Source organism: Caretta caretta, chromosome 15 (assembly GCF_965140235.1).
Source record: "Caretta caretta isolate rCarCar2 chromosome 15, rCarCar1.hap1, whole genome shotgun sequence".
Taxonomy (NCBI): domain Eukaryota; kingdom Metazoa; phylum Chordata; order Testudines; family Cheloniidae; genus Caretta; species Caretta caretta.
In genome coordinates this window covers 16,582,392-16,608,597 of record NC_134220.1, presented here as the reverse complement: position 1 = coordinate 16,608,597, position 26,206 = coordinate 16,582,392, and the positions used below count along the sequence as shown (strand labels likewise).

Below are 26,206 nucleotides of genomic sequence, written 5' to 3'. Positions count from 1 at the left end.
GGCGGGGGGGGCGCACACCATGCGGGGGCGGCGGGGCGCGGGGGTTACCGCGGCCCGTAGTCGTAGCTGGGCGGCGCGGCCGCCGAGGAGTACACGTTGGCCGCCGGCGGGCCCATGTGGTGGTGATGGTGGTGGTGGTGGTAGCTGTGGCCCCGGAGGCTGGGTAAGGGGTAGGGGGCGGGCCGGCTCTTCGCCCCCAGGTAGTGGTCGTAGGCCGCCGCCGGGTACTTGTAGGGGTGGTGGTGCAGGGGCTCCGAGGCGGGGGGCTCCAGCCGCAGTTCGTGGTGCGGGGGGCTGGGCCGGCTCCCCGGCGTGCTGCTGAGCTGGACCAGGCCCCCCGCGCCGGGGACGGGCAGGGCCGGGCTCAGCACCCGCGACATGAGCTGCTGGTGCGCGGGGTCGGCGTGGAGAGGGGTCCCGCTGGCCGCTTCCCGCTCGTAGTCCCGTCGGCTCTCCGCAGCGTCTGCAACACAGCCCGGGACACGGAACGGGCAGAGCAGCCGGTTACCGCCTGGCCAGGGCCCCGAGCGCCCCCCCCCCCGCCAGCACCGAGCCAGGGCCCCGAGCGCCCCCCCCCCCGCCAGCACCGAGCCAGGGCCCCGAGCGCCCCCCCCCCCGCCAGCACCGAGCCAGGGCCCCGAGCGCCCCCCCCCGCCAGCACCGAGCCAGGGCCCCGAGCGCCCCCCGCCAGCATCGAGCCAGGGCCCCGAGCGCCCCCCCCCCCAGCATCGAGCCAGGGCCCCGAGCGCCCCCCCCCCCAGCACCGAGCCAGGGCCCCGAGCGCTCCCCCCAGCCACTGACTCCCCCCCAGCACCGAGCCAGGGTCCCGAGCGCTCCCCCCAGCCACTGACTCCCCCCCAGCACCGAGCCAGGGTCCCGAGCGCCCCCCCCAGCACCGAGCCAGGGCCCCGAGCGCTCCCCCCAGCCACTGACTCCCCCCCAGCACCGAGCCAGGGCCCCGAGCGCCCCCCACCAGCCACTGACCCCCCCAGCACCGAGCCAGGGCCCCGAGCGCTCCCCCCAGCCACTGACCCCCTAGCACCGAACTAGGGCCCCGAGCGCCCCCCCAGCTACTGACCCCCCCAGCACCGAGCCAGGGTCCCGAGCGCTCCCCCCAGCCACTGACTCCCCCCAGCACCGAGCCAGGGCCCCGAGCGCCTCCCACCAGCCACTGACCCCCCCAGCACCGAGCCAGGGCCCCGAGCGCCCCCCCCCCCAGCACCGAGCCAGGGCCCCGAGCGCCCCCCCCCAGCACCGAGCCAGGGCCCCGAGCGCTCCCCCCAGCCACTGACTCCCCCCCAGCACCGAGCCAGGGCCCCGAGCGCCCCCCCCCGGCACCGAGCCAGGGCCCCGAGCGCCCCCCCCCCAGCACCGAGCCAGGGCCCCGAGCGCCTCCCACCAGCCACTGACCCCACCAGCACCGAGCCAGGGCCCCGAGCGCTCCCCCCAGCCACTGACCCCCTAGCACCGAGCCAGGGCCCCGAGCGCCCCCCACCAGCCACTGACCCCCCCAGCACCGAGCCAGGGCCCCGAGCGCCCCCCCCAGCACCGAGCCAGGGCCCCGAGCGCTCCCCCCAGCCACTGACCCCCTAGCACCGAGCCAGGGCCCCGAGCGCCCCCCACCAGCCACTGACCCCCCCCAGCACCGAGCCAGGGTCCCGAGCGCTCCCCCCAGCCACTGACTCCCCCCCAGCACCGAGCCAGGGTCCCGAGTGCCCTCTCCAGCTCCGAGCCAGGGCCCTTCCCCCAGCGCCCTCCCTACGATGTGCCCCAGCCACTGACTCGCCGCCCTCCCTGAGAGCCACTGAGCCCCCATCACCAAGCCAGCCCCCCCAGCGCCCTCCCTGAGATGCGCCCCCCCCCAGCCACTGACACACCCACCGCCCTCTCTGAGAGCCACTGACCACTCCCCCCCATCACCCAGCCAGTGCCTCCGGAAGGTGGGGGAAAGGGAGTCCCAAAGACATTGACCCCATTACCTAGCTACAGATCCCAGCACCCTCCCTGCGCCTCCCGCTGGCGTCAGTGTCACGACACCTAGCCACAGACCCCAGCGCCCTCTCAGCTTTAAGGAGAGTCCCCTAGACACTGATCCCCCCACCACCACCACAACACCTAGCCACAGACCCCAGCGCCCTCCCTGAGCCTTGGGGAGAGTCCCCTAGACAATCAGCTCCTACTTCTCCTGGAGGTGTTCTCATGCACTGGACCCAACTTTACCCAATACATTTCAAGCACACAGGTAGTTGCGGATTCAGTTACCCTTAAAAACGGGAGGGTGGAGGGCTGCTCTTAAATTCTCACCCACAAATCCTAGGGAGAATGCACATACCGCATGGAAACACCCATTGCAAAAACTGCTCGTTGTAAGCATGAGAAACTTTTAAAACTGCTTTAAAATTAATCCCAGAATGAAAAGAGTCTCCCTTGGAATGAGTGGGAAGCAGAGCAGATCTGAATCCATGAGTGTCACAGACTTTCAGGGAGTTCAACAGATGCACAGATTATGCTGAAGATGGGGGCACAGGATGGGAAGTTATTATTTCATGTTCCCGTAAAAATATAGAGCCAAACTATTCTGCAGCAACAGTCCAGACCTCAGCAGTTACAACTGATTGAAGTGCAGCATTGTAAGACTTCCATAGCATTTTCTTCCCAGAGAGGGGTCACATGCTGTCACCCTAACTCATGTTTAAAGTATATTTGTCTGTGAGTAGTTGCATTGAAATCAGTGGGGAGGGGGGGGGGGGGGAGAGCACAATCTGGTCTGATGAGTGTATTTTTTGTCCTGGAACTTTTAGTCTGCACCAGCCCCAACAATCACAAACAGGGGAGCTTAGAAAAACCTCCCTCTACCCGTGTGAACTTTTCCATTTAACGCCACCACTTTAAAAAAGGAAAGCCTTCAATTCGTTTCACTGCAAAGACTTTATGTTAAAAAAAAAATCCTAAAGGAGGGGGAAGAGGGGAAAATCCAGGGGAATAAAAAGCAATGATTTTTAAATGAAGTGTTTAAACATTGTGTTCAACAGAAATCTGTGCTCCTGGGACAATACATTCTGACTGTGATAAATAGAGCTGAATTGACTGACAAGTTTGTACACGCTTGAAATTTTTGCAATTGTGTAACACTAAACAAATACAGACTTTTCTTTATTTTAATAGGCCTGGAGTGTGCTGGGAGAAAGGCCCCTGGTTGTCTTTGCAGTTGTTTACTCTGTGTAATGGAAAAAAAAAATCAATGAAAAGTTCCCAGTGTGTATGCTTAAACCATGCACTAGGTTAAATTCAGCTCCTGAATATTATGGGATCTACATTGAAAACATAACCAACTTGCTTTTTCAAAAGGGCAATGCATGCAAAGCATCTTTAGGATATATGTGATTGTGGGTATGTCTCCATCTGTAAACTAAACATTTTGTCAAAATGCCTGACTGAAGGAAACTCAGAATTAGAAGCATATTAGGAAGGAGGGTGAATTTTAAATTGGAGGGAAAGGCCAGTGTCAAGTAGTGTAGATAGCACACTCAGAAACGACAGTGGTGGGTGTTTTAGAAATAATTTAAAAGATTAGATTAGGCCCAGAATATATGATTTATTTAAAAAGAAAAAAGTTAAGATTTTTTGGGGGGAAATATAATCCCAGTTATCAACAGAACTGTTTCAAGTTTTTTATATGTCAAAATAATTTGGATTTAAGCATCCCTTTTCTGCCTTGTGTCAGTGCATGAAAACCCAAATTGAAGCTGACTGTAAATTTAAAAAAAATGAAATTAACTTGTGCAGTTTTACAGCCCTTACTGGTGGAAGTAAAAACAACAAAAAACAACCAAGCAACACCCCCAACCCCTCCCCCCACCATAAATGGCAAAAGGTAAATGAAATTTTTCAGCCTCTTGATTTTGATTATTAATAATACCAATAAGACACTATACAGGATATTTATATGTCCTTTATGTCAACTGACAGTGTGTGTAAGTCTGTGAAGATGCAGGAAGCTCACCTTTCTCAGTCCCATTCTGATGTGCAGGGGAAGACACTGGATTCCTGGACCTGGCAAAAGCACTCATCAGAGGAAGGGCCCCTGGTCTGTGATTCCTGGGCCTAGAACAGGAAGAAAAGAGTAGCATAGCACTGTAATTGTTTCAGTCTAAAGGCCACTGCCGACACATTAGGGAATTCTATTGCTCTGACTAACATGGCCCTATTAATAACTCCAGTATGCAACTAGGACCTGATCCCACCCCACTGAAGTCAATGGGACTACTCAGGTGCTTGTAGCTAAGCAGATGCTTAAATTCCTTGCAGAATGGGGGCCTTAATATGGTTAGTAAAGGACAGCAGACTTACCAGTCTTCTGGATCACAGTCTCTGAACCCTTTAGCGAAGGGGTTGCTGGCAATCTTGAGTTGTGTGATCTGAAAAGGGGGGGAAGGGGGAAAGGACTTTGAGTGGCACTTGCAGATATTTCTGATTAGAGAGTGCCCTACTCCTTTAAACTGGCTTCTGGGACAAATCAACCAAGTTTCACCCAGTCTGATGGAGGGGGCCCAAGTAGTAGCAGTCCTGGTTCCTCTTGGAAAATTATAGGCACCAGCAGGTTTGAGAGCTCTCTTTGCTTTGCAATAGGGACATGTGGTTTCCCTCTGCTCGAAAATGCAGAATTGTATGCTATCTAATACGAGTTCAAGGCGAAGGGAGAGGCAGCCCGAGACTGCTGCTAAAGCTGTGTAAATGCACTTGTAAGAAAATGCCACATTATATGGGTCACCACCAGAGCAGCTAAGACAAATCACTGGATAAATCATACTTATGTATTTATTTAATTCGCCAGGGAGAAGGCAGGACATTTTCTATATTTAAGCAAATCCACGGATAAAGTATGTGATTGTGAGTTTCCGGAATGGGTTGAAAAACAAACTTTAAGCCCCTCAGTGACAGTTCCAGCCTTAGAGGTCAAACTGATAGAAAGCAGGAGAGAAAGAGCAGCTGTCCTGAGCCATCAGGCAAATGCCAACTTGGGAGGGATGGGGGAGCCCCTTAAAGGCGCAGCACCTAGCTCTCAGCCCAGACGTCTTTGAATATGTGGGGTTTGGATGTTGTCCAAATAATAATTGTGGCATGTTTTTTATCCGTGTAAATTTATTTATTTTAAAAGCTTGAAACAATTACAAAGGGTGGGAGCTACACCTTTTGCTTCCTGGGAATAGGCACAATTAACTGTGCTAATAAAAATATACAAATAATCAAATAATAGATAACAAAATAGGCGTTTTAACCTTCCTACAAGACCCCAAAGCTACAAAGGGAACAAGGAATCTGGCATTCATTCAGCTCTCCGACTTGGATAATAATATTTTACCTTGCACTATTGGAAAAGGTCCTTAATTTGAAACTCTAATTATAGAGACGATTTGTTCCTCGGTTTATACTACATTAATGTTATTTTTAAAAGCGACTGGATTTAATGCTACCCAAAATATGTTCTATTATTTGTGTGTTCCTAACGCACAGACCCAGGGTGGCAAAGGCAGATAAGTAAAATAGCATATTTGTCCAAACAAATTTTGAGTGACATTTCGCAGCGTGAAGACTGTAGTTTCCCAACTAGCCCGGGTCTCGGGTTTACATAGGTAATGATGTCCCTCTGGGTTTGAGGAAGTTTTCTATGGAGTTAAAATTGCAAATCTGGAGCTCACGCAGCTTCCTCGGAGTGCAACAATGTAGCTTTGGAGCAGGGCTCCCTGAGCTATCAGATTCCATGAAAAGTCAAGGAATGGCTTTAGCAGATGGATAGGAGGACATCTCCCTAGACACCTTCCACAACTCGAATGGAGACTCAGAGACTGACACTTAAAAACCCCAGTTCAGCTCAGCCGTCCCATGCCCCAGACCTCGAGGAATCTTCAGCTCGACAGAAAAGGACAGCAGATTGTTTGGGGGGGGGGGGGGGGAGTCAGTAAACGCTGTTAAGCTGATGGACAGTGGCTCGCTTACCCATAAAAGCTAACCGAGGCCAGTTCCAAAGTCCAGTGAAATTGACTACAGCGGGCTTTGGATCAAGCCCTAAATGGTTTGCAGTTCAGAGACTTGGTTTATGATTTGGTCTCCTTTTTCTCTTAGGTAATTTAGGATTTTCTCTGAAAGGAGGAGGAGATCTCTAGTTCATAGGCTTTGGGGCGACTATAAAATAATTTAGTACCATAGCTTGTTGTACACATGAGAAAATTAATGCTTAAGATGGAAAGTGTGTTTCTAATGCAAACAGCAATTTCGCTTCCCTACAATTATAAATCACCCAGATGACTGTTTAAATAATAAAACTGTATATTTAAAAGGTTATATATTATCATTCCAGACTAACTTGTGTTTTAGCCTGACATTTCAAATATTAAATTGGTTTTGGATCCAATGATCAACCTCAAGCAATGGAATGATGTCTGTGTTCTCTTTGTTATAATCACATCTTTGTTATTAATGTTCGATTTGGTTTCCCACTGAATGCTTAGTCATTTCTACTGGATCACACATACATATTTCCCCCTCTTCCCCTTAACTAAGTCTATAGCATAGTATTGTATTTACGAAGAAGATTTTCCCTCAAACTCTCCTTATGCTTTATTATAGGCGGTAATATGAGATCTACAACAATTCTCTGGAGACTATAACAAGGGGTAGCCCTCTAGCAATCCCTGTTTCAGTCAGTGCCTGTGACCCCAAAGGGCTCTTGCTTCACACTTAATGAATATACCTTTTTCTTACAGAGTCCGAAATGCACATTTGAAATGCTGCTTTTGGGGCGGGGGGGGGCGTAGAGTGTGTGTGTTCCTTTTTAACAAGCTGTAATTATTCTAATCGAGATAGACAGCAAAACAAACAAGCAAAACAAACAAACAACTCAATATGACTCTTCAAGTGCGTGTTTTAATCAAGGTGATGAAAAAAGTGCTTAAACCGAGAGCGGCTGGCAGCTCTCTGCTTGGAAATTGAATCTGAGTTTTGCAGATCTGGCATAATTCATTTTTGTTTAACAACTTTTTTCTTTTTTTGCATTGAGTTGCTTGAAAACCTTATTTAGAAAGCCACACGGTTTGTGTGTAATTAAAGAGAGTGTTGAAAGGTGATTGCATTTACCCCGTTCCAAGAAGCTAAAAACCCATTGTATTTATTTGTATACCAACAAAGTTTCCATTGGCCGGGTATTACCTTTTAAGCATTGACTGCTCTGAATTAATATCCACCCCCCCCCCCAGCACCACCCACCGCCCCTTCCCGGATCTCCATCCGTCAAGGGGAAGGTTTTGATAAATGAAGTATCGGAGGGTTTGTGTCTCAGTAATGAACTCCAGATCCTCACCCTGTGATTCTGATAGGCGGTCACGGCGGTGAAGCGGGTCTCCTCGAAGACAAACGTTTTAAAGTTCTCCTCTGCATACTTCTCGCTGTCTTTCCTGGGGTCCACGTAGACCACATGAAAACGAGGCTGGTATCTGTGCATGGAGTTCAAAATGATCTGAATGATAAAACGAGCAAGGAGATCATAATTGATTCATTCTACACCAGGCAGAGCGTTGAGAGGAGAGCACCGCGCATCCCCCGCCCCGTCCCCCCGCCGCACAGTGTCAGGCTGGCAGCTTGGAAATGGGCTCCTTCGGGGGGAAAGGGCTGGGGGGGGGGGGGGGATTCAGAGAAACAACAGGATTGCAGCTCCTCTGAGGCTACGGCGGTGCATAGTATTAATTAGAGTTAATGAAGGATTGAGTCTTGTAGGAGGCTATGCAGTGAAACGCTCCGCACGTTGCTCTGCGCTGCCGACTGAGGTCCGATTTGAAGCGCTGGGCACAAGCACTGCTAAAACACACTACGGGTGTGTGTGTGTGTGTGTGTGTGTGTGTGTGTGTCTCCAGTCTGAGCAGGATTCCCCAGCGAGCCTGCGCCCTTTAAAGAGGTGATCTCACTGGGGACCGGACAGTTCCGCAGGGAATAGGGAGGAGAGCGGCTACAAGCCCTTCGGATCCACTATTAAATAAAAAAAAAGGAGGGCGGGTGGGGGCATGTACCGGAGCTACCGGGGAGCACTGAACTGAATGGAAATAGGCGGAAAAATCTTGGGGCATACCCATTATATGGAACAGGAATGGGCGGGTCAAATGGCTATCAAAAGAGAACAGCGTTTAGTTAACTCCGGGCTCCAGCATGTTTTCCTTAAACACTCATTATTCCCAATGCAGTCCGTTCCCATCAAGCCAGTGGAAGGGGTGGGGATGCAAGGAATGGGGGAATCGGGCCTGAGGGAAAAGTTCAAAGTTATAACGTAAAGGGTCCTATGCCTTCTCCCTATGGGCCCGATCCAACCCCTGGAGTCAGCATTGGGCCTGGCCCAACGCTCACAGCAAATATGAAATTTGGGGTGTTTCCAATTACAATGAGCAGCTATTGAAAGGACCCGATCCACCACTGCGAGAGTCTTTCTAGGCATTTTGACCCCAGGCCTTATACTTGGTAAATCGTGCCCAGGGGTTTCTTTTTGTGTGCGTCAAGAAAAATCCACGTGCTGGAGATTTCACGTGCCATTCTCCTCCCCTTTCAGTGCCCCCAGTTGGTTCCCCTCTCTAACACTTACGTGCCCATTGTCATCCAATAAATTATTGGTCAGTTTCAGTTTATCGAAGGATACTATTTGTTTCATCCACTGGGCCCCTTTAGCAGGAGAGTCGGGGTGATAATGAACTCTCCCGGGGGTAGCAGGGTCAGCTTTGCCGGCCACCAGCCAGGAGGAGCTGTGGAAGGCGTATCTGCAAAGGAGAGGCAAAGTGCAGTCAGTGGCTGCTCCTGATCCAGTTGGTTAAACACGTGCCCGGTAATCCAGAGTTTAATCTGAGTTCTGCTCTGGACGAGAGAGGAGGCCATCGCGGGCCAAAGTCCCTACGTAGAATTGCAGGGTTCTCTCAAGTCTTTCCCCATCCACACCATGGGGATGAGAACACACGAGGGCTGATCCTGCCCTTATCCAAGTCACTGGTAAAATTCCACCGACTTCAGTGGTGCAGGATCGGGTCTAATTAGCTAAGGCCAGATGCTAACACTCTTACCCAGTGAGCAGTCCCATTCAGCTCAACGGAGCCTGAGTAACCATAGCAGAATTTAGACTCTAGTATTTGAGTTAAGTATTATTTTTGTCGGTGGGTTCCCTATAAAAACCTCTGGGCTGCTCTGGGACCGGAAAGTGCAGTTTTTACACAGTTCAATCGAGCTGTAAAGCTAGCCTGCCGAGCAGAAGGAGAGCGCTTCCCCACTAATGAACGTAGCCTCTCGTTTCTAGAAAGCCAGTGGGAAAACGCCAGACTTGTTGACAAACAAAATGTTTTCCTTGGCTCTCTGGGGGAATTCGCAAAAAGGCAAAATCTGCTCGACTGGGGACATTTATAGCTACCTGCACATATTTGGGATGGAAGCCAGGAATGCTACCGAATAAATACAATTTAAAAAGTGAAAGGAAACCCTTTACACAGTAACGTTCTGGCTTTAAGGTAAAAGTGGACATTTACGTGCAGTTTAAGAGCGGATCCAGAGTTTAGCAGTCTTGCTACAGTCTTTCAAAGTCCATATTCAACAGTAACATTAAAAACAGTGAGACGAATCTTCTATGCACGCGTTGACTTTAAAAGCCAGTGTATGCACGGGGGCGGGAGGGGGGTGTGTGGAGAATTATACACCATTGGAGTTGAGCAGAAACATTACTTAAAAAAAAAAAAAAAAGATATTCTCAATTGGATGTTATATATCCCATTTCCCCTGACAAGCAAACGTTTCTGTAACGCCCTCAGAATTTGATATCTGTCTAAATATTTATATATTCGACGCTGAGATTCATATGCACACTGGCTTTTAGGCGTCCTGATCTGAAGAGAAATGGATAATGAGCCTTTCACTGTCTTCAAATTAAAGGTGTTACCAATCAAACCGCATCATCGATTTGTGAGCCGCCGATTTCCTAGGTCGCCTTCCTATGTTCTCAGTGAAAACAGAGAAAGAATTTGGAGAAATATGCAGTTGGCTTTGTTGGTGATTTTCCAACGTGGCCTCAGGCTAGGACAATACAAGCACTTTTCAGTGAAACACAAAGAAAACTAGTCTCGGAGGTTAACGCACACACAGAGCAAGATCCATTCCCTTGCTGTACACAATCACCCCCCAAAAGCAAAAGCCTGTTGGGTTCTTTTATATGAGGCGAAAAATGAAATTTGATTCTTAAAAAGAGGTCCCTCCCGCGTGGAATCTACAGGAACATTTATAAATAGCGAATTCTACAAACACTTTTCCTCCTAAAAACTCGGGTCTATAGTTATTGTGCTGAGAAAGCCATTTTACAGTCAGCAATTAGCCTGATTTAGGAGATCGAAATTTCTCCCTGCAGATGCAGTTTATGAACATAATTTTAATGGTTTTTTTAATATGAGAATTTGGGGTGGGGTTTTTTTGCCAGACATAAGTAAAAGTCTCATAATCATGGATTAAAGGGATTTTTTTAAACCCAGTAATGTCTGTGTTTTGACTGTGCGCGTACCTGTGGAATATCCTCTTCGGATAAGGGAATATTTTACTTTAAAACTTCGGGCCAAATTCTGCTCTCAGTTACACCGACGTACATTCGCAATCACTCCTAAACTCACCGGGGTGATATGGGATTTACACCGAATCAGGCTGGCTGCTCCCAAAGCTAACTACAAAAAGGGGTGGCCCCTTTTTTATTACAGCCCAGATACTGTATTTTAAAACAGAACCCCGCACCACGTGTGGCATTTGGAGAAATCCTTCCTTGCACTGAGGAAGCCACGACGGATTCAAAACAAAAAATCAAGCGTTTCGATTCCAGAGCTAGTCCACTAGACTTAACTTCAGCCCCGATTTAAAGCACATCCAGATTCAAACTAAATAACGGCCCCCCGATAGAGAAGAACGCTTCCATCATTCTCGTCCTGGGGCTTAGTAGGTGATGTCACAGAACCCAGAGATTTGAAAGACAGGTCAAAAGGGGAGTTGGAGGGCAGGAGAATGGCCTGAATCCATTGCTGGACAAGGAGATCTACATTTAATTGCAGACTCCAACCTAGATCCAATCTATTTTTTTTAAATAAATATTAAACCTTGTGTGTGTGAGAGAATGACTCCCAGGCTGTTGTGCATGATCTCCAAGCACCCTTGTAGCTGTAACCAAGCCTAATTTATGATCTGTATGAAATATTAGGAGAAATTTTAAACCCCCAGTTCAAATACGTTGCAATTAAAAAAATTCTCTCCCTCAGCATCTTGCGCAGAGTAGACAGCCACTGGGGTGCGTTTCACACCGGAGAGCTGCTGGCTTTAAGAATAAGGCTGGGAGAGGAGGGGGAATCGTGTTAGCGCTTCTGTTCTCCCTCCCTTTGCCATTCAAAGGCAGGGATGAGCCTGATCCAAAGCCCACTGAAGTCAGTGGAAAGCCTCCGACCTGCTGCTTTGGGCACTGAATCAGGGAAATGCCATTCCAATGTGTCTCTTTCCCTCGGCGCCCCATCGCAGTCCCGGCTAAAGGACTCAAGGAAAAGCTTATTCTACTTGCCGATATCTTTTGTCGTCCACGGGTACAAAATCCATTAACAACATGTAATCAGCCATGGGGTCCATTCCAAATATCTTCACCTGGAAGGTGGGGAACATGCGCCTGCGGCAGGAGAGAAAAACCACAAGGCGTGTGTCAGAACAACCACCAGCTCCTCGCCTGCCGGAACCGGGGACTCGCGTCTGGTGACATTGCACCCCCTTCCATCTGCGCGGGGACAGTGTCCCTCTTTCAGATCAAACCCCTTTCTTCTTTCTGGCTGTAGCTCGATGGCCCATAGCACAGAATAGGTGAGGAACGAGGGTGATTTAGAAACAATATATTCACCCCTGGACCTGGGAGAGCTGGGAGACTTTACAGATCAAAGGTTTATAATATTGTGGGCTAGAATCAGATGGTGGGGACGCTGAAAAGGCAACAGGTAATTGGAGGAGGGGGCTCCCATCTCCCAGCCATGGGAGAGACATAGGGCCCGATCCTGATCGCCTCCCCCCAACAGACCCACCAAGACCAGCCCCTAGGGCATGCATGAAGTTACGTTAGCCAAGTATTTTTACACTGATGTCAAATTGCCTTCTAGAACTGGTAAAACTTTCCTATTTAAAGGCTTATAAGAAGTCACCGAAGGACATGAAAGAGCTGGGAAGTTAGATTAAGTCCAGAATACCTCTATGGGTTAGCGCGGCTAGATGAAGCTAACACAAGGCTCCTGTGTTTTAAGAACGAGCTGTTATTCGGGGGGGCTTAGAGATGCGCCAGGCTGGCGGACAATCCTAGCGTCTCTCTAGAAAACCGTAGCTCTTGGTGGCGCTGTCTGTGTCTCTCCTCCTCCCCCCGCCCCATTTCAACAGTGGGTGAGCGAGGGGTTACTTTCCCTGCCATTTGGCAACATCCCCCGACCCCGCAAGCTGTTTGCACAATGCTGAATGCTCGTTAGTTTCAAGAGTCTCTTGCAGGGCTGTGCACAAATGCCCGATAGTTCCCCGCGGCTGAGGTGGGGTGGGGGACTTTATAAAGGAGCCCCCAGGGGAAATCTGTCTGTGAACTCGCACATAAAAACGTTGGCTGAATGTTAAAGTTTGATTTCTGAGTTATTCTACATACAGCTATAAACCCTGTGAACCATCACTTAGAAATCAGAATGTTACTAGCATGCTAGAGTGGCGATTATTTTAAATTCCCTTTCGGGGTCTTTCTGACCCAGCTCCACATCTCATGCTTGCTCCCCCCCCCCAAAAAAAAAATCAAAGCAAAAAACAACACAACGAACAACACAAGCAAACCAAAACCCAACACCGCTCCCCAAATAAAGCAGATGAAATCTGTGGGGGTAAATAGCAAGACAGTAGACCCGCAGCCCCCCCCCCACTCTCACACACAGTCCAACGGATCCTAGAGCATCTCTCCTATTAATTCCCAGCCAAATTAGCACCGATCTAAAGAACCGCTGCGTTTGTGGGGTGTGAACACGCGTCCGAGCTGCGCACACACTGTAGGGCTCAGAGAGGCTCCAGTTTCGCTGCTTCTCTCTGAAACCCTCCAGGAATTTCTACCTTTTCACACCCACTTTGCTCGGCTCCCTGAAGCTAAAGCAGGAGTGAAGTGAGTCTGTATCCCTGTCTCCTCTCCGGGACGAGCTTGACTGGCCCTGTAGCCTTAACAATGGCAAAGGAAGACACGTGAAATAAGCCCAGAAGCCCTTTGAACTCATTTACTTTCTAAACCAGGCTAGCGGGATAGGTGAGTTACCCAGTGTCATTTCTGACATTCCATCCCCGCGGTACCGAAAACACAGGCACCAGGCCAATGGGGCAGCGTGTGTGTGTCTATGTGTCTGTCCGGGGGGGTTTCAGAGCCTTCCCAGCTCCCTACATTTCCTGAGGCGATAGTCACTTGGTTCCCACAACGGTGCTTTCTCCTCGGACTCACCCAGCGCGCACAAACTGGGGGACAGGCGCTCCCTCCCAGCGCCGAAGGGGCTCAAGGCCACCAGCGCTCTGTTCATTGTGCAGCCGATTGACCAAATTTGGTCTCGGCATCTTTACGCTTTCGCAAACGAATGGTGAAATATCCCCGGCTAAGCGTGCGCTCCGCGGCACTGTCCCCAAGCCAGGCAAGCGAGCCTGGGACACCTCCCCTCCCAACCAGGCGACCGAGAAAAGTGGAGAGGGGCTTTTGTGGGTCTCTCTTCCGCATTTTCCTCTCTTGACTTATACCAGGAAGGGGCTCGTTCTGCTTTCGCACCTTGACCCGCACACACAAAACCACCCAGCAATGCTTTTGGAGGCCAGAATTTTCCAAAGGCTGCGAGTTAAAGGTGAACTCAGATGAGCTGGTGAAATGAAAGATCAACCCACTCCCCACCCTCGTAGGTAACAAATGTATCAGTTGCCTTTGTTCCATTTAGAGCCAATGCTGGGGGCTGTTTACCCCAAAGCTTTGGTCTGCTTTTCCTTCTGTTTTAGGTTTGCTTGTTTTGCAAGGCGAGCAACCAGCGTGTGGGTATTGCAGAAAGCAAGGGCGCGCAAGCGAATTTTAACCCACCGGCTTTTAAATGTATCCACACTGAAGCTCCAGGGAAAAAGTAAAACAATTTACATTTAGCAAGGAGGCTGACCAAGAAACCTAGCCCACTTCCCTGGGCTTCAATAGAACAAGCATTGAAACGCGTTAGAAAGGCAAGTTAGTTCCATTACAATTTTTTTTTTATCTCCAGTAAATTTTAGCCCGGCTCCAAACCCATAAGTTCTCGGAGTTTTTGGAATAACAATTACTGTTGCTTATTCTAAACAACCTAAAACGACACAAGCCTCCATGAAAACACAGGGCGCTCCAGAAACCACCGGGAGGTAGCAAGCTAGTCTAGAAGCCAATTGCGATGCGTTTTGTTGTTAAAGTTCTCCCAGCGCCTACGGAAAGCATAATCTTTTCACACGTTACTGGTTTGTTTTAGCAAATCAACAGGGACATTTAAACCGCATTCTATTTAAAATATTTAAACCCTTATTAACCTTAACTCCAGTGTTTCTTTCTTCTTTTTTTTTAAACGAAGTTTTAAACAAACAATTTAGCTTGATAAACCCCGGCTTAAAAAAAAACAAAACTCTTAAGGCCAACACAGGCAACCGTGAAAATAAATGAAACCATTAATAGAGCGCAGTAGGGCTACCTGGAATCAGCAATCTGCCTTTCCGGGTTGTTTGCATGTTTTATTTGTTTTACTAGTTTTACACCCTGGCTCGTTCAATTAACCCTTTCGTCATTTAAACCTACTCTTTATTTTAATCTCACCTCTGCACTTGACACAGTTAGTTCACAAAGTCAAAGTCTCTTGTAGAATCGTTGCCGGGTTATTTATAATGCGGATTTCTTCCCCCTTCCCCCCCTCCCCCGTCTGTAAAATGGAAAGGACACTTCAGAGCTAAAAAAAACATTGTTTTCCCGAAAGGCTCAGCTGTTAGCTAAAATTCCCTTTTCCGTTAAAAAAAAAAAATTGAGAGAGACTCAGATGCGATTTGTATTCAGTGACGGGGGGTACGGGTGTCACTAAAGCATTTAGGGAAATAAGGAACAAGCCTAGGCAACAAGGTAGAGGCTGCAACACGGAGCGAAGAAATCTCCTGTCGGAAGGACTAGTCTAATCCAGAGCCCAGTGGCGAAGACTAGAAGGAGACGCTATACTCCGTATGAGGCCTGGCGCTGAAGGTACGGGCCTGGGCTGAGGAATGCCTCGTCTAAATGAGAACAAGCCCCCGGGGTTAGGTCCCCACCAACCCCCGCCCTGTAACCCTACCAAAGCCGTGACTCGAGCCTGAGTTCTACAACGCTCCTGCACCGAGCTTTGGAAAATACGGGTTTTTTCTCCTCTCTCCTCCATAACCCTTCAAATCAACAGAGGCATCTGGCCCGTCTCTGGGACTGAAAGCAACCGCGTGGCTTGCGGTGTGGGGTAGAGATTCTGAAATCTTTTCCCCGCTGTGTTGGTCACAGCAGCGGGAAGGACCCTGGGAATGACTTGCCGGAGTCCGCAGCCTTTTCAAGATGCAGTTACAAGGGGTGCCCTTTGCTAACCTGCTCCTCAAGGTGTTACTGCGCGATAGGATCTGCGACATTATCACCGACCTGGGGGAGGGGGAAGTCAGTCAACATAAGACACACCACAAGTACAAACTCCGATGGCCACAGTCAAGCCAGCCGGGGGTTTGTTACCGCTTGGACAGCGGAGAGAGCGTCCAAAGGCCGCACAAAAAGAGTGACGTTTGCAGACACAGCCCCAGCGGGCCGAGGTTTTAGGAAGGTTTACAAGGGAACACATCGCAGTGAACGTGCCGACCTGTGAACCCTCTTTATTCTCTCGCAAATGCTGTACGCACCCAAGGAGGTCACAACAGCTCCATACCAACGCAACTCAGGGTCAGTTGAGCTATTTCACTTGAGCTCGCAGTTAAATGGTGTCTAATTAACAGACAGGGTCATCATCCTGCCCCCCCCCCCCCGTAGCCGTTTAATTAGCTTAGTTGAGAGCCTTCCCTTTTAAACACGATACAACGTTCGCTTCCTTTGTTAATTTCGACGAAGAAGCTTTATGGGCGTGCTGCCTTCTTGGGTTTACATTGGTGAGTTGGATCCGGCTCTCCTCAAACTGGTAAACTACCCACTGAAACGGCCGGGAGATTTACCGGAGAAAAGGATGCTGGATGGGGCCTCATAATGAGTATTCTGGATGCTGGTCATTTGTGGATTCCAGAGAAGGAAATGTGGCAAGTACTAAGAGGTGTAAAAAGAGCCCCTGAGGTTTCTTATCTGTAATCTCTCCAAGAAGGCCCTAAACCAGCAAAGCGGAGATCCATGTCTGTCCCGCCAATGCGTGTGACCAGAGGTGGGTGTTAAAGGGATCCTGCTAATCTTGCTCCTAAAGAACAGTGTCCTCTGCAAATAAAGCTGGTTTTAAATCTCGCGTTTGAGAGTCGGAGGCAGTGTTAATGGTACTGACTTTGCCATAATACAGTAATCAGTCTCCGACACGTTACATAAACCCCCACGCCCACTTTCCGATTCGAATCCGATGGCTTTGCTGGGGGGTTGTGTACATTTGAATGCACCGCTTTTAACTCAGGTATCTGTGCGGACTTTCACAGAACTGCCCAACCCTTCGCTCCACAAGACAATTGCCGATTCTGCTCTTAAAGAAGTGCGGGGTTCAAATTACCGTATTGGGGGCTAGCAAACAGATTACCCCGACAGAGTGGATTTTTAAAATCAGTCTGTTTTCTTCTGAAGAAAGCAGATAAGTAACCGCCGCCCGGAGAGGGCTTTGCTCGCTAACATTTCACAAGAACCCAGGAGGGGGAGGCTCTAACAAGAGCCCCACATTGCTCTTAAACCCAGCACCAAAGTATACGAGGCATGAGTCATATTCCGAAAAACGACAGCGGCTCATTTGCTCCGGATCTAACCCCGCAGCCCTGGCAGAAAGGGCCCGAGCAGGACACCCGCACAGCGAGGAGCAGCACCCGGGGCGCTGTCGATAATTTCCTTGTCCCACCGGGACAGGTCCCGCTGGCGGGGCTATAAACCTTACGATGTTTTAGGCGCGCAGTAAAAATGTATTTTCCTGCGCTCGTAAAAGGGACCATAAGGAAAAAAAAAAAAGCCGCGGAAGCCCTAGGGTAGGTGAAAAGGGTGGAAGCAGGGTCCGTTGGGCTGACAACTCTGGGTGCAGGGCTGCGCGGGGCACAGGGAGAGGGACCCTGGCGGGGGCCACCCTCTGGGGTTGCAGGCTGCTGCGTGCGTGCGGGGCGAGGAGGGCACTGAAAGGGCTTCCAGCCCCCAGCACCAACCCGCGTCTTCAAGCCGCTTCGCTCCCGGCGCCCCACGGGCGGAAAACCCCCTCCCCGGGCCTGCCCCAGCCCCTGCCAGCGGGGAGGCGCCACTGACCTGCCGGCCTTGGTGACGATCATCTCGGTGCCCAGCTGGTTGAACTCGTCCCACAGCGCCTTCATCTCCAGCTGCACGCTGACATTGGCCACCTTGGGGTTCTTCTTGACGGGCGCTTTGGCCGCCGGCGCGGCGGGGCAGCCCGAAGCCGCCGCGCCGCCGCCGCTCTCGGGGGGCCCCGGGCCGGGCGGCGGCGGGTTGGGGCCCGGGGCCGGGCCGGCCGCGAACGGGTAGCCGTGTTGGTGCGGGTGCTGCTGGGCCGAGCAGGGCTCGTAGTGCGGCGGCTCGGGCTGCCCGTAGGGGTCCCCCGGGGAAGGGGAGAGGTGGTAGCCGCCGGAGGCGTTCAGGCTGCTCAGGCTGTTGGCCGTGAAAGCTGCAACATCGCAAAAATGGGACAGCTGGGTGAGCCAGGGGCTGGAGATGGCTGAAATCATTCCAAAAACAGGCGGTCAGGGCTCGGCTCCGGCTCCCCGCTCCCCCCTGCTCTGCGCGCCCGCCGCCGCCGCGCCCGCGTCTTCTACTGCGCTCCCCGGGGTGCCCTCCCCCGCCCCAGCCCCGCCTTCCCCCCCCCCCCCGGCCCCGCGGGAGCTGCTCGGCCCCGGCCGCGCGGCTCCCCCGGGCAGCCTGAGCTCGCGCTGCGCGGCTGCCAGGAGCCCAGGCGCTGCAGAGCCCGGCTTATCTCTGCAGAGGGCCTCCCCTCGCCGCAGAACCGGTTCTTATTTCTATTTAGATAAGGCGCTGCAGGTAATGGGCCTTTCCTCGCCTAGGGACTGGAGCCCTGACGAGTTGATTGACAGGGGAGTGCGCCTTTTTAATAGCCCGCCTGACACCCATTTTTCACTCCCGAGCCAAAAAAAAAAAAAAAAAGTTAAAAGAAGCAGGCATCGCCCACAGGACCCTCCACGGATAGACGATCTAAACGCGCCCCGGGCAGCGATCTCCATCCCCCGGCAAACCGGCACTGGAGTAAAGCGAACTGCCCGCCCCCATGACGGCGCAACAACCGCCTAGTCCCCGGGAAGCGCTGGAATTTGCGTTCTACAATTAGGAATACGCTATTCTCCGCGTTGCACAAGCTGCAGGGCTGAAACAGTCCTGGCGACACACTCGTCTCCCTCTGGATGTTTGTTTCTTAGATGATTATCCTCGCCTAGCCGCTCCCCCTCCACCCCCTCCACCCCGCATATCTTTGGGAAGGATTTTTTTAAAAAGCCCAATCAACTCTGCATCTGCACTCGAAAAAGCGAGACAATGTCCTACAGGATGCGTCAGTAGCCTGCAAATGGGCGATTTTTACCCCTTTTTTTGTCCTCCATTCGCTGATCCCTACAAAATTTAGAAGGGAGATGCAGACCCCTTTGGACGTCTTAGACCAAGTCTGCGGACCCCCCGGGATACAGCTTGAAAGCCGCTGCTCTCCACGGATATGGGTAAAACGAACAGAATGGGCGCTGATCGGGATAACAGAATGATCAGAGTCGGAGAGTTTTGTGTTTAAAATAAAGCGCGGGAGGAAACAGAGTCAATTAAAAAGAAGAGGGTGATCAGATCTTTCTAAAGAGCTTTGACATAAACACGGTACCGTTTCAATTGCGGGTTTGGGGCGTTAGCAAGCCGCTCTTTCGGTTCCAAGCCTTGCTGGCTGGTAAAATCTCTTCTCAGTCAAAACTTCATTAAAAACAACACCGATCTTTGACAAGCCTTCCTAGGCCTCTGCCATTTCCACCTCTTTTTGTCTCGGAAACACTGTCTTTTCCCGTACCTTGTTGTTATTGCTTACTCGCTACAGCTGAGGGCAGGTCTCTTAAGCAGCCGGGAGTTGCTATAAGCAGTTGTTTTTTCCCCTTTACCGGCTGGAATATTTTTTTTTAAAGTTTTGACGTTTTTACGCAGCCATGGCAGGGAAATCGGCTGCAACCCTCCCCCTCCCACACACATACACATACACACATTTCCCCACTTACATTCAAAACAAAACCCCGGCACAGCTGCTCAGAGAAAATTCCCCGAAAATCCTGCATCCCCAGGATTTGCTCCACCCCGCTTTTTTTAAATTTTTTTAATGCATTTCTCCTCGCTCTCCAGTGGGGCTTTGACTTCTTAGCTCTCGGGCTCCGATTTACAGCTGCCCGCAGGAAGCTCAGGTCCTGCGCCTAGGTCCGGGCTGCACGTACCTTCCATGTCTCTGGTGACGGTGCTGAAATGCATCTTCTCCGGGTGGGAGCCGGGGCTGAAGGGCTTGCTAAGGCCACAGCTGGGCTCCTCCAGCGCTTCCTTCCCTGCGTGCTCGGCGGCGACTGAAATCAGAGAGGCGATACTGAAAGCATTTGCCTTGGGAGACAGAGGGCTGTTCTCGTCCATAGGGGAGACCGATGCAGCAGCCTCCCCCACCCCCTGGCCTCGCCAAACGCTCCCCCCGCTACCACACCATCCAGCCAGGCACCATGCGCCGCCAAGACCGCTGCACCGCCTCGAAGGAGGAAGCCGGAGAGGAAGTTTTCAGGGCGCCCCCCCCCCCCCAGCCGCCCGTTTCTGCGCTCCTTCGGCGTCTGCAGAGGAGGCGGATCGGGCCCCGCCAGGCGCGGCTCCCGGGCGAAATCGGCTCCTCGGTGATTTATTGATGGGTTTCTCGCCTCTCTTCCTCCCCCTCCCGCTCGCAGCGGGGAAAGTGGCCCCCTGAGAGGCGCGCGGCCCCGGCCCGGGGGTGGGTGATGTCACATTGGAAGCCCGGTGCCTTTGCCTGGAGCGGCTGCGGGTGGCTGGGGGGGGGGGGGGGGGGGAGCTGCCGCCGCCGCCGCTGCGAGTCTGTCAAAGGGCTCGGGCCGTTTCCGCGCCTGCTGGGCACGGGCAGGGAAACACCGCCGCGCGCACGCTGCGGGGGTGGGGTAGGGGCAGGTTGTATTTAAATGGCCCCCTGTCAATCACGGCGCCCAGGCTGCAGGGAGCAGGGGAAGGGGGGGGGGGAGAAGAAAAGCGGAGCGTCACTGCGGATGTCCGGTGGAGCTAAATACTCAGTGGTTCCCCCCCCTCCGCCCCCCGGCGCCCGCGCCGCCCTCCTCCTCCTCCAGTCGGGGGGAGCTTTGACACTCTGCTGGCTGCTGGACGCCGCTCCCACCAGGCTCCGAAGAAGCAAGACAACAACGATTCCGAATCCTTCCTTCGGCAAAACTCCAGCCAGGGCTTCAAGGATTTCTGCTCCGGATGGAGAATCCTGCACACGGTGTATTGATTACCATTACCCCCAGCGCTTCCTCGGGCGAACTCCTGCCAGGACGTTCGCATTTTGCTCATGTCACAATGCATTCGTTAATAGTAAAATAATAATAAATAATAATAATTAATAATAAATTAATTAATAGAAAAGCAACCGTTCTTATTGATCAGCAGCATTGTCATGGGCTGGGCTGCAAAACCAACCAAACAAACAACACCCCCCCTCCCAAAACCCTGTGTGTCCTCTCAAGCTGCATGTGTGTGGTACAGATGATGATTATTATAGCAGAGATTCCTCGCCCTTCTTGGCGTGGGTTGTTTTTTTGTTTTTGTTTTGTTTTTTTAATTAAAAGCCATTTTCCTCCCTGCTGAATCCGGAAAAATAAAGTGTGACTGTGGTTTGTTTTTAACATACAATCTGTTGATTTAAAGATTTGACTGAGACTTCTTTAGAAAGTTTGCAAAAATGGCTGTGTGAACCTGCTTCCTGTCTCATGGTATAATTCAACTTGATTTAAAAAACAACAAAAACCACCTATCAGGGGAAAAAGTCGTCGTTAAAACAGGACTTTACAAACAGGTGCTCCATAATATACTGTTCTTAGATTATATTCATATTATTCATCTAGATAGCTAGATATATAAATCTGCTTAATTGGCAGTCACGTGCAAAGTTATCCTTGAGCGGGTTTCACCTTTATCAAATGCAACGTTGTAAGGCCAAGCAGGGAAACAGTATCGCCTTTCATTGCTATAACAGATCCAGCATATGTGCAATGGGATACTCACTCCAACTATACCAGCCCATAGGATAACCCAAGGCAAACACAACTTGTTTAGCCGTCCCTCCTCCTCTGCAACAGAGAGGGTGAGGCATTGGACCTGAAAGAGTCAAAACTGCACCTCTGGCTGCAAACTGAGGAAGGCAACCGAAGTCCTGCCAAGTTGCTTCCAGGTGTGTGTCCAACGTGAGACCCATGCGGGCACTCCCGAAAGTCACGAAGCCTCGGGGAATGCGGAGCCCTTTCTCAAAAACAAGCCAGCAGTGTCTCTGGAAGAGGCAGTGAACCAGGAGGGAACGCAGTTCTGATTGCATAACCCCATCAATGCAAAGGAGGCTCTGGGGGTGCACTGGGTTTATAGAAAATTAATCGCTCTGTAGGTAGCCTGAGGGGTCGATTCTCATCTTGGAATATTGTTATCTTTGGACGTTTTAAACCATCTGCAGAGCATGCATCCGATGAAGTGAGCTGTAGCTCATGAAAGCTCATGCTCAAATAAATTGGTTAGTCTCTAAGGTGCCACAAGTCCACAGAGAGAAGTTACAGAATCCGGTTCCATATTTGACCTGTGGTTTTCAGCTAAAGGCATAAGGCATTACATTATATTATGTTCGTTATTATTGTATATGGTTATTTCAGTCAGCAGCTTTTCAGTTCCCCAGTCTAATAACTGAGCCATGGAGGGGGGGCTTTTATATCTGATAATCCTCCTATCTTTTGGAGATGAGCCCCACGGATTTTTTGTACACGGAAAGTAGATTAAAAATGGCACCAGTAAAATCGTCGGTGTGACAACGAAGAAAATCTCAAATCTCTTACTAGACCGTTTATTCTAACAGACTCTCAGTGCCACGGAGCGGATGGGAGACCATTACCTAGAAGACAATTCCGTCTCAGCATTCCAACCTACTTCGGATTTCCCTTAAATGCCCACTTTCGTTTAAACCGAATTTACAAGCATTCAATTTTACCACCCTGTCGAAAAATCGCTCGATGAAAAAATAAATATCTCCCAGGTGCAAAAAACAAAAACAAAACAACACAAGAAAATCCACCCAATCCAAAGCCCCAAGCTGTTTTTAAAAAGGAAACATTTCACAGGGCCTTAGTGTTTCCTTTTATCTCTCTCTTTTTCACTTTCATTTGTCTGCCCGAGCAGTCTTATCAACCTCCCTCCCCCGATTCCCCTGTAATTTTCTTTTTTGGCTAACTTCACTGAAGGGCTGCTTATTAGGATTTGGCCTTTTTCCATTATACACGTCTCCCGACACTTTAAAGAAAGGGTCTTGACACCTCCCTGTTCTCTGGCAATCTCCTTTCTGACTTGGTGTGAGCAGAAGTCTCATTTAGGAGCGCTCTGTTTTAGGCGGACTGGGCCCAATCCTGCTTAGTCGAACAGTTTGGCAATGGAAGTTGTGCCCATAAGGGGGGGATAGACCCCCCCCGCCAGTCCATCACGATCGTTAGATTAAGTCTGCAAAGCCGCCTCTTCAAAACCTCGGGCAGCGCTGAACACCGAGGTGAACCAAAGCAGGTTTCAAAGCAGTTCCTTTAGCTTTAAAATAATCAGCCCGTGGCTGGAGGGATGGGGGAGATTTCCGGTAACCACTCACTGTCTAGGATATTCTTGACATGACACCCCAGAGCTACTTCTCTATTTCACGCCGCTGAAAATGTCCCAACACGGATGAGCCGAAAACCTCACCCACGCGTGAAATGAGCAGCTACACAGCCGTGTGCCCTCCTCCAGAGACAGGAGCAAGCTTCCTCCGTTACTTGCCAGTCGTTTGCACTGGGTTGCCCTGAAATCCGGGCTGCACTAGGAAGTCATAAAACACCATCAAGAAATGGAAGAGAAAGCCTCTGTGTTTAGCGATGCCCTGGAGGTTAAAAGTCATAAACCCCGCTACAAGTGGAATACTTTCACTCGGCCGGCTGCTTGCCAAGGGCACGGTGCGTGGGGCTGGTGGCAAGGGTTTACCCGAGTTGACTCTCTCCGGGTCCCCAAATCCTAAATAAACCCGAAAAGCCCGGATCCAAGGGCAGAGCTCCTGGGACACTTTCCTCGCTGGTGGGCAGAGATCAGTGACACAAAGGGACAGTGGCATCGTCACGCGCCCCCAAACTTTTCACTCGGCCTTCTCTGAGCAGCTGCCGAAAGCAGCGAGGCTCTGTCCTGCGGAGACATCTGGTGAGACTGGTGACACATAAGGAACCGTAGGCCGAATACTGTGAAACGGGCGTAAATTCGCAAGAGAGGAGAATCAGGCCTTAACAAAACAAAGGGATTCAGTTCCTCCCAGCCCAGCCTGCAGGGCTAGGGTGTGAGATCTCAGGGGGAAATACTCCTTGCTCCTCGTTTAACTCTGTAGCCCAGCTTTTCCGGGCGGGTGGAGGGAATCCTCTTCCACAAAGACTGGAGAGGCCCCTGGCCTTCTTCAGCCTCAGTAAGGCTTAGGGCGAGCAGGCCCTTGGACGAGCTGGGAGTGAGCTAGCCCTGCATTGAGGTGCAGGCCCAGGGCTTGGAGACCTAACTGAGATAAGAGTGACATGGGGATGCCTTCCTGCTTCATGTGTGTCACCTACCTGCTGCTACAAAGCCCCTAAATCATGAACTATCCAGGTCATAAAAGACAAGAGTCCAGCCTGGGGGATGAGGAGGAGGATGGCAGGGAAAACACCTTGCCAATAAGAGTCAAACGGAAGGAAAGATGCAATGAGCCAGAGTTGGCTTTTTTTGGTTAGAATTGTCACTCCCGGATAAAACGATCCCCGCCAGATTTATTCCAAAGAACACAATATGAATTCCTCGGCAGAGACTTTGCTTTCGGGCCTTGCCATCTGGGTGAGGCAAAAGCCACTGGTTCTTCCAAAGAGGACCAAGTCAACAGTTTGGCTCGGTGGTTTCCTCCCGGCCCTGTGGGCTCGGCTTCGGCTTAGTCCCCTGGGTTCTTGCTTAGAGGCGCGCAGCTTTCCGCGCTTCACCCTTTGGCAGTTGTTACGAGCAGTTTTCCCCGCGGCGCTATTGATTTGTGCGGATCAGCCTTTTGAGCGCTGCGAAAATGGGACTGAAAATTGAAACGGCCGGGGGATCGGACCCCGCTGCAAACTGCGCCATCAGAAGAGGGCAGAGAGGTTGAGAGCGAAGGACAGAAACATAAAATCACCCTCGCCCCACGCGATTTCCGAGCTCCGCTTTCCCCCCAGAACGCGGAGTTTTCCCTTTCCTCTCGTAATTGCGTTCCAGCTCCGGACCATCGGTAACTACCCGCTGTACAAACACTGGCTACGGCAGATGGGTAACACTGGGAGAGGGTCTTTCAACAAACGGAGATGCCGTAAACAAGCGAGGGGAAAACTTGGCCCTTCCCGGCTAGAAAGAGTTTTTGAAGCAGGGAGAATCTTCAGGGCCAAGAACTCCGCAAACCAGCGCTCCCAGTATCGGCGTAGAAACCATTCTGAACGCAGCTGTTTCGTATTTAGCATTAGTGGCTCCTAAATGAGGGGCTCAGAGTTACCTGCTCCCCTTTCTCTCTGTTTAACTTTCGTTTGGTTTCTGCTGCGACTGCCGGGCACCGGAGGTAATGTCTGAGGGGTCGGAGTCGGAGCAGTTCCCTGTCCTTATTGCCGTGAGAGGACCGCCCTGCAATCCCCACACCACCACGTTCGAGTCCGGTACCTGACAAGGTATTTTCATTTATATAATTTCAAAAGGTGGCCCGCAGAACTGGAAGTGGTGAAGGCTGGCGTGTCCGAACTGGGGATCGCAGGGAGCGCTCGGCGCCTGCCTTACCTAGCTCGAGGTGCTGAGGAAAGGAGCAAACAGCAACCCGAGTCTCTTAAGCAATACATTGGCTAGCTTCCCCCTTTGCAAAGAAGCCATTGGGGACATGGGTTGCCTTAATGCATAAGGCAGACGGCACCTCCGGTTACTTTCTATATCAACCGGTAGCTGGCCCAGGATTGCACTGCATCTAATGAGCAGCAAAGGCGTTTGTATCGACTCAACAGGTTTACATGTGATAACCCCCCCAGTTGTTTGCCTCTCTTGAACCAAGTAATTGCACATGGAACGTCCACTCGCGGTTAACCATTTCCTTCCTCTTTCTGATGACATCAGCTAACAATTGACACGGTCACAATGAAGCATATTCTCCACTCCGGCCTTTACAGAAAGCGCTAGAAACGTTTATTTCGTACAACCTCAAGACTTCCATGCAGGAAAAACAAATGCATGATTAAAAACACAGCAACAGATATTTCCTCTCCAGGGGTTACGTCTTAAATGCCTGCAAAGGGAGGTGGGAGACCAGATAAAAGCAATACCAGATTTTTTTTATTTGCACCCTCACCCCCTCACTCCTTTGATGTTTCCCCAACTCTCAGCCATTTAAAAAGACAGGCGTCGATCCTTCCCCAGCCTGGAAAGGGTTAATGCCGCCTAGCGAGGGAGACGTCTGTAAAAAGAAAGGGATACTCACGACACCGCTCACAGAGGGTCAGCATTCGCTGCAGCTGCTTCGGGTCTGAGCCCCGGAGCCTGGGGGCGGCCTTTTTATTGGGATGGTTCCCCCTGGGCTGGGGAGTCGCGGGACTTTTGTGCCCCCATTGTCCTAAGCCGCAGAGAGCAGCCGGTGCTGAACCCCGCCGGCTGAGGCTGGGGGCTTGCCACACG

At 51.1% G+C, this 26,206-nt stretch overlaps 1 protein-coding gene across 5 annotated transcripts; it reads right to left on the bottom strand.

Moving 5' to 3' along the window:
* On the bottom strand, positions 1-26,206 carry TBX1 (T-box transcription factor 1). 5 transcript variants are annotated; one of them, XM_075119970.1, is made up of 9 exons: positions 26,013-26,206; positions 19,711-19,833; positions 17,537-17,960; positions 11,600-11,701; positions 8,624-8,795; positions 7,358-7,513; positions 4,351-4,418; positions 4,004-4,104; positions 1-463 (listed from the first exon to the last, which is right to left on the bottom strand). In XM_075119970.1, exons 1-9 carry the CDS (start codon positions 26,035-26,037, stop codon positions 45-47), a joined length of 1,590 nt encoding a protein of 529 aa, XP_074976071.1. In that variant the 5' UTR covers positions 26,038-26,206; the 3' UTR covers positions 1-44. The 5 variants fall into 5 exon arrangements, with proteins under 5 accessions (XP_074976071.1, XP_074976072.1, XP_048678027.1 ...); XM_075119971.1 differs by lacking the exon at positions 26,013-26,206 and adding an exon at positions 19,965-20,484; XM_048822070.2 differs by lacking the exon at positions 26,013-26,206 and having other exon boundaries at positions 19,711-19,958.

Excerpts from the sequence above, each read along its gene's own strand:
- TBX1 (XM_048822070.2), bottom strand. The coding sequence starts at position 19,897 with ATGGACGAGAACAGCCCTCTGTCTCCCAAGGCAAATGCTTTCAGTATC. Across the intron at positions 17,961-19,710 it reads CGTCACCAGAGACATGGAAG|CCATCTCCAGCCCCTGGCTC; the intron begins GTACGTGCAGCC and ends GAATGATTTCAG. Across the intron at positions 11,702-17,536 it reads ATCGTCACCAAGGCCGGCAG|GCGCATGTTCCCCACCTTCC; the intron begins GTCAGTGGCGCC and ends CTCCTGCCGCAG.